This window comes from Rattus norvegicus, chromosome 3 (genome assembly GCF_036323735.1).
Source record: "Rattus norvegicus strain BN/NHsdMcwi chromosome 3, GRCr8, whole genome shotgun sequence".
Lineage (NCBI taxonomy): Eukaryota > Metazoa > Chordata > Mammalia > Rodentia > Muridae > Rattus > Rattus norvegicus.
In genome coordinates this window covers 91,193,271-91,203,604 of record NC_086021.1, presented here as the reverse complement: position 1 = coordinate 91,203,604, position 10,334 = coordinate 91,193,271, and the positions used below count along the sequence as shown (strand labels likewise).

The 10,334-nt window shown below is 36.1% G+C and overlaps 1 protein-coding gene across 1 annotated transcript; it reads right to left on the bottom strand.

Moving 5' to 3' along the window:
- Positions 1–1,291: 1,291 nt before the first annotated feature.
- Or9g10 (olfactory receptor family 9 subfamily G member 10) lies at positions 1,292–2,227 on the bottom strand. Its single transcript, NM_001000290.1, has one exon. It carries the CDS (start codon positions 2,225–2,227, stop codon positions 1,292–1,294), a length of 936 nt encoding a protein of 311 aa, NP_001000290.1.
- Between the last annotated feature and the right edge of the window lie 8,107 nt (positions 2,228–10,334).

Below are 10,334 nucleotides of genomic sequence, written 5' to 3'. Positions count from 1 at the left end.
GGAAATGATGTCAAAAGTAACTCACTTATTCTGTCTTATTAAGATTTTGCTGTATAATTATATCACACAGTGTCCCAATGGAAATATCCAATGAATTTAAAATTGTTTTGAAGACCAGATATATCACTGTCTGTAACCAGCATGTTGTGTGTCCATGTGTAGGGGTGTGTGTGTGTGTGTGTGTGTGTGTGTGTGTGTGTATGTGTGTGTGCGTGTGTGCATGTGTATGTATGTATGTATGTATGTATGTATGTATGTATATATGTAATAAAATTCTGTTTAGTTGTGAGGAAAAATTGAATCTACAGAAAGTTGGATGCATCTGGAAAGTACTATTTGAAGTGAAATAATCTAACCTCAGAATAATAAGTATTACATGTTCTCCCATATATGAATTCCAGCTTTCAGTCAGTGAAAATGCCTGTGCCGACACACACATACACATAAACACAAGAAGGAGAATAAGCTTTGAAGTCTGAAGGGAAGGACAAATAGAGTAGAGGTATGGAGGAAGGAAAGAACACACTATGGATGAGGGTGAACACGAATCTTCAGGGAGCACAAGACATGTCAGAGGAGTAGGGAGAAAGCAGAAAAGAGAATCAAGAAAAAACAAATTTTGATTGAAAATGCCATAATGAAACCTAACACTTAGTGTGGTGTTTAAATAATAAATAAGATTAGAAAGAAAATTGAGTAAGCAAATAGGATCTGAATTTAAATTCTCAAATCTCACATAAACCTAAGCACATGTTCTGTGTACTTCTGTTCCTATGATACAGTAAGACACTGAGCATACCTGTACACTTACAATCTGTTTTATACAGCAGTGAGCAACAGAGAAAGCCTATTTCAAAAATGATGGAAGCAGAGTTTGTAACAATGACCTCCATCTGCACAGCTTGGCATTTTTGTGCTACTGGCACTAACACACACACACACACACAACATAAGTAAATAAATAAATAAAACAAGTAAATAAACACAGTGTATTTGTACCATTAAAGTGTTGAATGTGATGACAATTTATTCCATACATACATTTGAATAATTATTAAAATATGAAAAATGAAAAATTAAGGTTTTAGGTGGGAAAGAGATTTGTTTTAATTTTACAAACAAGTTAATATTATCTTACTGTCTCAAGAAATACAAATTAACATACAGAGAACACAGTCCTTTGAATGCACACTAAGAGATTGGCTTTATGTTCCTAGTATACTTATTTCTGATAATACCAGCTAAGAACAATTGCATGATGATCAACATTTTTAAATTGCTTTGCCTGCCTTCATGACAACTTGACTGTGTCTAACATTTTCCTCAAGGCTTCCTTGACATCCTTATTTCTTAAACTGTAGATCAAAGGGTTCAGCATTGGAATCACTACAGTGTAGAACACTGACACCACTTTGTCCCTCTCTAGGGCATAACTTGTGCTTGGCCTGGAGTAAATGAAAAGAATTGAACCATAGTACAAAGTGACAGCTGTCAGGTGGGAACCACATGTGGAGAAGGCCTTGAGGCGGCCCTCGGTGGAGCGGATCTTCAGGATGGCTGCAATGATGAAGAGGTAGGAGGCCAAAATAAGTACAGTGGGAGTGATGACGTTAGAAGCCAATATGAAATAGAGCACAGCCTGGTAGCTCTCTTTCACATCACATGCCAACTTCACAAGAGGAGGCAGATCACAGAAGAAGTCATCAATGATATTGTCTCGACAGAAGCTCAGGGTAAATGTCTCACTGGTGATAATGGTGGAGTTTGCAAAGCCACCAAGGTAGGATGCTGCAACAAGACTGGCACATAATCTTGGGGACATAGCCTGGGAGTAAAGCAAGGGGTTGGCAATGGCCACATAACGATCATAAGCCATGGCAGCCAGTAGGTAGCATTCACTGTAGGCCAGCCCAGCAGAGAAGAAAAACTGAGCCAGACATGCAGCAAAGGAGATGCTTTTGTCTTCCGAGATGCATGTAATCAGGATTTTGGGAGCATAGACAGAAGAATACCAGAGATCCAGGAATGACAGGTTTCCAATGAAGAAGTACATGGGTGTATGGAGTCGGGAATCAGAACAGATAAGAGAAATCAAGGTGATATTCCCTAGCAGACTGATGATATAAATGGTGAGGAAGATGAAAAAGAGTACCTGCTGTAATACCATGTCTCCTGTGAATCCTAAAAGGATGAACTCTGTCACCTCAGTAACATTTTCCTCATCCATATTTTGTGTATTTATGGTGCTTTCTGTGAAAAGATTAAATTATAGTTGAAATTGTTCACTAAGTATTTTCTCCATTATCTGACATTCTTCAAGGTGGAAAGTAAAAACATCGTTCCATAAACGTCATTTATTATGAAATCTATGCATACTGAATTGGTCTCATTGTTTGAAATGGCAAATCATCCACATGTTGCCCAGAGAGGTCAGTTACTAAATAGATAATAGCGCATGTCACTTACATTTTCAACCTAATGTCTCTATCTTTATAAACTTGTATGTTCTCTTTTAATTTAACACCTTTTATTCTTTACTTTGGATATCATAAGATATTGATAGTTTCAGAAACAAATGAAAGTACTCCACAAATGACTTCAGTAATTAAAATAACTGATGGTAATATCTAGGAAAATGTTATTGATTTTTCTTTAAGTCCCCAAAAGCAAAAATAAAAGATTTCTAAGCAGCTTTATTCACGTTTGTCCACTATAATTATTAAATATTTTCATGGCTGCTGCAAGCTACACCCAAATACTGGCAGATAGAATGTAATAAGATCTAACTATATACTCTAAAATGCATAGTGCCATAGGCTTGGTTATCCAAAGTGAGACTGATTCTCAAAGAACAAGAGGACAGTTTGTTAGAAAATGATTTATTAGACTGAGTTAAGGCAGGACAAAAATAAAGACTAATTTAATTAAAAATAAGATTTATTGATAAGAATTCTGACTTTTCTAGAATTTGATGTCTAACTTTTCTTTATCAAACTAACTAGATTCATTCTGAGCACCTTTGGCAAATCTTTTCTTTTTATTATTTCATTTTTGCTTTATTAACATTTATTAATTATACATATTAATGGAATACTATAAGATATTTCAACAATCACATATTGTTAACTAATCAAATATAGGTTCCTTCTCTCCAACTCTCCTAAATAAACTCAAATAGTCACTATTTTACCTTCAAAGTGATTTCTTTTAATTTTCACTTTATAAATGCAGGCATGTATTTTTCTGTGGTTATACACAGAGGAGAGGAAATATTGGATCTTAGAAGAGATTCCTTTATAATTTTTCAAAAAACCTCCATACTATTCTTTACAATAGAAATACTAAGTTACATTCTTAATAACAATGTATGCCAGTAATTTTACTTCACATCTATACTGGCATTTGTTACATATTAAGTCAACTGAAACATTTTATATCTGCTATTCTAACTAGGGTGAAATTGTATACCATGAAGAATTTTGTCTTTATTTCTGTATTGAAGAGTATCTGGAATAGAACAAAAGACATTCCAGATTGCAGAGATAAATTCATACCTGTACAGTCAACTAACCCACAGCACGTTTACCAGAAGTAACCACCGAAAGAAGAATACCCTCTTTAATTAGTGGTGTTGAAAGCCTCATAATATTAAATTTTGATTCCCAAAACTCATCCAGTATGCAGATAAATTCTTAATGACAAATACTTAAATGCACAACCCTAAAACAATAAAGTTATTTAAGAAAACTCAGAGGGAGCCCTTCAAGGCTTTAGAAAAGGCAATTATTTTTATAATGATAAAAGCACAGGAAACAAGAGAAAATAGATTGCACATAACTAAGAAGCTTCTACACAGTTATCGGGAAATCCAATAGGAGGAGGAGACAAACTTCAGAAGGGATAAAGCAGGAGTAAATACGCAAAGTGAGCGATCCAGAGCATACTCTATTTTATCAATAAAGTAAATATAAAATTACCAGATAAAAACTAGCAAATTATCTGAATTGTGTATTGCTCTTCTTACATGGATGGGTTGTTTGGGAATCCTGTGGTCTACATGGGAACACTAGTTTGAATGAATGAGTCCATTTCTCTTTATGCCTTTAAACTATTTCATTTTCTATTACATTATTCTAACTGCATCTTAGAAAATAATTTACAGTTAAGTAGTGTATAGTAGCTCATGAATGTATTCCAAGTACTTGGAAGCCTGAGGCAGTAATTTGAGACCAACCTAAGCTACCTACTGAGTGCTAGGTCCTATTGCCTGCAGACTAAGAAAGTGTCTCAACCAAAATGTCAATTCACTATACCCATAAAAGGAACTAACCCTAGACGCTCATTGAAGATGCACTGACAAGAAGATGTACCATCCAAATCAAACACTATGCAGCTGTAAAATAACATGGAACTTTGAGGTAAAATATTGGAAAAAAGAAGTCTCTCAAGGTTACAAAGCCAATGTTGTATGTTCTTTCTCATGTGAGGAACCGAACTTCAAATCACTTGTTTTGTATCTTTAACTTAAAGTAAAACTAGAAGACAAGAATCTAGAAAGGAAATTTTGGAGAATGTTAAGGCAAGAATATTAGTAGGTAGAGGTGAAACAAAAGTCATAAGATAGAATCCTGTGTGGTGAGAGACTTAAGCAGAAGGGATGGATGTAAAGAGGAAGGCTGACCTAAAGGGGGAAGTATGAATTGACATATCAGTACCTTCTACCTCACAACTCAACCTAAAGCAAATAAGTGAAGAATAACCAAACACATGTAAGCCAAAAATGAGTGACAAGACCAATGGTTAAAAAATTAATTCCTGGAGGCTTGCTCTTTCCTGAATGGAAACAGAAGAGAGGGAGTGGATTCATTGCAAAGGGGAGCTGGAGGAGGAAATGGCCGGAGTGGAGGGAAAGAAAACCATGATCAGGATGTATTGAGAGGATCTATTTTCAATTAAAAAAAGAATACAGTAGTAAAGGAAATCGGAATTAATAGAGGTGAGGATTGAAGAATGGATAAGAAGAAGAGCTGTGAGTAGTTTAAACAATACTAGGATGCATGAAAGAGCTTTAAAGAAACTCACTAGTTAGTAGTTTCTGTAAGTTACTTGCTACTAGTTAACAATCTAATTTCAAAATATATCTTAAAAAAAGAATTTCAGTTAAATTACCTTTCATGGATAGATCACATCATTCCCAGAAACATGGGTTATTAAACAGAAATCACAGTTCAAGTCATTCAATGTCTTCCTATATAAGCTATTAGTCAGGGAGTCCTGAATGGTCTCTAAAACATCCACCGCTGGCTATTATCATTGCCCCTTATTAGCTTCTATAATCACATAATAAGACCCTAATGCTGAAAACACTGAAACCTTTTCAAACACAGTCAAAAGAATTTCAAACTGACCCAAAAGTTCCCTTCCTAGTAAGGGACTTAGATGGTGCCAAAAGATGGTGCATGCTGTTAAAGGAGAAAATAATCAATAGAGACTGACCCTGAATATTGTGATGCCTACTGGTACCATGAAAGCATTGTTAATTGGGATTAGCTAACACTGTTCAGATTGTATTAAGTTCTTCTTCAAAGGATGGAATTGTATGTCTCATCCTGCAATCCAGGTCAGAAGTTTATCACTACACAGGTCATAGGCACCAGTGTAAACCTGCTATTCTTACCTTGCTGAGTGGTCATGCTTTCAAATTGGTATGTAAATATTTATGCTTATGGTCATTGACCTAGGGTGCTATCAGTCATAGTCAGAGACACTTTAACTTGCTGTAGACACCAGACAATGAAGAATTGTACAACTGCCCAAAGTGCTGAGAATAAGTGCAGGGTGGGGACTGGACATGTACCCCATCTATATGATTTTAGCTTGCTTAATCCTATGTATGACTGGATACTCAGTCCTAAACAGACATCTACATCAACACAACAATACCAAGACTCAGAAAATATTGCAGAGGTGCATAAAGAATGCACGAACCTATGGATGGGGAGTGGCATGAAATTTCAATTTCTGGACATGGCATGGCTGTTGCATTCATGAATTCATAGCAGTGGTCATCTGAATCCAACCCACATAGAATCAAGCCAGCTAAAATCATATAGATGGAGTATATGATATCCAGCCCCCATCTTGCATTGACATGCATTGACCATTGACAATGGATAATTTTAGGGGAGAAAGAAACATTTTTGAGGATGAGAGCACTAATTGGTCCCTATACTCCAGTGGATGGCCCCAACCTATGCACATAGAGGCATCACTGAACTTGTTTTCAAAGTATGTGGGGGGGGGGTGTGTCTGTGTGTGTCTGTGTGTAAATATGCACCTTTATGACCTAATCTTGAGAAACAAACTCATTCATACACTGCTTACCAGTAAAAAACATTTCCATAATCATGAAAATTTTAATTTATAATATTTCTATTTAAGTTGCACTAACTACAAAATGGTCTTTACTGGTCACAGAAGGCCATTGCTACAGAAAATCTATGATAATAAAAACATAAACCATGCATAGATCAAACTATCTCACAAAAAAATAATTTTAAAGCCTAAATGGTAGCTATGTGAATTGACTCCAGTTTTCTACTATGTATAATCACAGGTAGAATACCTCAGTGCATTTTATAAAGTAGAATTTTACTGTGGATGGCTTACACTAAGAATCATTTATCCCTTAATTATATCATTATGGCCTATTTTCTTTGGCTTATTAAATATAATACTTACATGCATGAACATAAACTGTCACTGCATCTTTATTCAAACTAGAATCCAGAATTTCCTGCAATAACTCAAAATAAAACAATTTTCTCATAGAAACTCTCCTTTCACCTACAGTGGTTCCAGGAGATCATATAAGCCTGCATACCCTTTGGGAAATGTTACTAAAGAAAAGATCTTCATGTGCTATTCTGGTACCAAGTGACCAATTACTGTGCTCAGTTGTATTTCCATAACAAGGTGAGGAAATAGAGATCAATCAAGTAATTAAAAGTGTCAATTATTTTAGTAGAAATCTTTTATACTGTGAGTTATTTGATGAATTTGAAATGGAGAGAAACTAGTTAGAGTCACTGTCTTCAATGGTGTAGCCACTGGTGAGTTCTCCATTTTCCAAAGGCAATATTTTCTCCCTCCTCATGTTGGAGGCTGTCGTTAAATTAAGTAGGTAAAAAACAAAAACCAAAGAAATGATAGTAGGATGGGAAAAGAAAGGGTTGGTGTGGTTAGGAGGGAGGCAAAAGAGGATGGTACAGGTGGGTAACCAGAATAATTATATATGTACAAAAATATCAATGTAAAATATCTAAAAATATATTAATTTTAAAAGAAATTACAGAAATAGTGTCTATATGCTATTCTAAAAAGCAGTAGAAATGATTCTAGTCCATAATAAAATTATGTCAATGATGACAGGAAAAATCATCTATAAAATTCAGATTGTGTGTGTGTGTTTGTGTGTTTGTGTGTGTGTGTGTGTGTGTGAGAGAGAGAGAGAGAGAGAGAGAGAGAGAGAGAGAGAGAGAGAGAGCGTAAAAGAGAAAACTGTTATGAATCATAAGTCATAAGTACAAATAGCAGCACTGGTGAAATAAACCCTTAAAGCAAATTGTTTGATTCGTTTTAAACTTTAATTTGAGGCTTTAAAGAATTTTACACATAAGCACTATGTTTACATCGTCATAAAAAACCTCCCAGTCACCCCCCCCAAAAAAATCTCAGGACCAGATGACCAGATATTTTTAGTGCAGAATTTTACCGGACATTCAAAGAAGAGCTAAAGCCAAAACTCTTCAAATTATTTCACAAAATAGAAACAGAAGGAACACTACCTAATTCATTCTATGAGGCCACAGTTACTTTGACACCTAAACCACACAAAAGCCCAACAAAGAGAACTTCAAAACAATTCAACTTATGAACATCAATGCAAAACTACTCACTCTCAATAAAATTTTCACAAATAGAATCCAAGAACACAACAAAAACATCGTTCATCAGGATCAAGTAGGTGTCATCCCAGAAATGCAGAAATAGTTCACTATAGGAAAATTCATAAAATAATCCACTATATAAACAAACAGAGAGAAAAAACACATAATCATCTCATCTGATGCTGAAAAGCCTTTAGCAAATTCCAACACCCCTTCAGGTTAAAAGACTTGGAGAGATCAGGAAAACTAGTTGCACACCTTTACATAATAAAAACAATATGCAGCAAGTCAATAGCTGTTGGAGATACCCTGCATTAAGCTCAAGATGTCTGGGACCCCTGATGACAATGAAAAAATACCTGGTGGGTGTACTGTGTTTGAGAGCTCGAGCTATGACCTTATTCATCAGAGAAATACAAATCAAGCAACCCTGAGATTCCACCTTATGACAATCAGAATAGCTAACATAAAAAACTCAAGCTAAAGCACATGATATCAAGAATGTGAAGAATGAGGTGTATGATTCCTTTGCTGGTGGGATCCAAGCATGTACAACCACTCTGGAATCAACTTAATGGTTTCTCAGAAAACTGGGAACAGTTCTAACTCAAGACCCAGCTAAATCACTCCTGGGAATATACCTTAACAAAGGTCAATCGTACCAGGAAATGTGATCCATCATGTTCATAGCAGTCTTTTTTGAAATAACCAAAAACTGGAAGCAACCCAGATGTCCCTCAACTGAAGAATGGATACAGAACATGTGATTCATTTACACAATGAAATATGATTAAGCTATTAAAAATGAGGACCTCATGAATTTTGCAGGTAAATGCATGGAAATCGAAAATATCATCCTAAGTGAGGAAGCTCAAACCCAAAAGGACATGTATGGTATATACTCATTGATATTTGGATATAAGCCATAAAGTACAGAATACCTATGATATACCCCCACAGACCCTAAGATGTTAAACTAGGAGGAAGGCCCATGGAAGGATGCTTGAATACCACTTAGAAGGGGAAACAAAATAGTCATGGGAGGTAGATGGAGGGACTAAGGTGAGCAGGAGATGGGAGAGGAAGGGGAAGAGGAGGTGCAGGATCAGGTACAGGAGAGAGATGGAGAGGACTGGGAGAATGGATATAAATCTGCAGCTGCCTGGAATGGGGAAGTTGGAGGAAATCTCTAGGCAGTCCCTGAGACCTGACAGGAAGGAAAGTTCCAGGAGTCAATGCAGGTAACTTGAGCTGTATTACACAGCAATAGTGATGAAAAAACTGTGTGGTATTGGTACAGAGACAGGCAAGTAGATCAATGGAATAAAACTGAAGACCCAGAAATGAACCCACACACCTATGGTCACTTGAACTTTAACAAAGGAGCTAAAACTATCCAGTGGAAAAAAAGATAGCATTTTCAACAAATGGTGCTGGTTCACCTGGAGGTCAGTATGTAGAAGAATGCAAATCAATCTATTCTTATTGCCTTCTACAAAGCTCAAGTCCAAGTGGATCAAGAGGCTCCACACAAAATCAGATACACTGGACCAAACAGAAGAAAAAGTGGGGAAGAGCCTTGAACATTTGGGCACAGGGGAAAATTTCCTGAAAAGAACACCAATGGCTTATGCTCTAAGATCAAGAATCGACAAATGGGACCCCATAAAATTTCAAACTTCTGTAAGACAAAAGAAAAAAACAGCAACCAACAGATTGGAAAAAGATCTTTACCAATCCTTCATTCAATGGAGGGCTAAGATCTAATATATACAAAGAATTCAAGAAGTTAGACTTCAGAAAACCAAATACTCCTATTAAAAATGGGGTACAGAGCTAAACAAAGAATTCTTAACTAAGGAATACCAAATGACTGAGAAGCACGAAAAGAAATGTTCAAATTCTTTGTCATCAGGGAAATAAAAATCAAAACAACCCTGAGATTCCACCTCATACCAGTCAGAATGGCTAAATCAAAACTCAGGTGACAGCAGATACTGGTGAGGATGTGGAGAAAAAGGAACACTCCCACATTGTTGGTGTTGCAAACTGGTACAACCACTCTGGAAATTGGTCAGTCTGTTCCTCAGAAGATTGGACATAGTACTACCTGAGGAGCCAACTAAACACTCCTGGCCAAACACCCAAAATATGCTCAAGCATATAACATGTACACATGCTCCACTATGTTCATAGCATCCTTATTTATAATAGCCAGAAGCTGGAAAGAACCCAGGTTCCTTCAATGGAAGAATGGATAGAGAAAATGTGATACACTTAAACAATGGACTACTACTTGGCTATTAAAAACAATGACTTCTTCAAATTCTTAGGCAAATTGATGGAATTAGACAATATTATCCTGACTGAGGTAACCCAGTCACA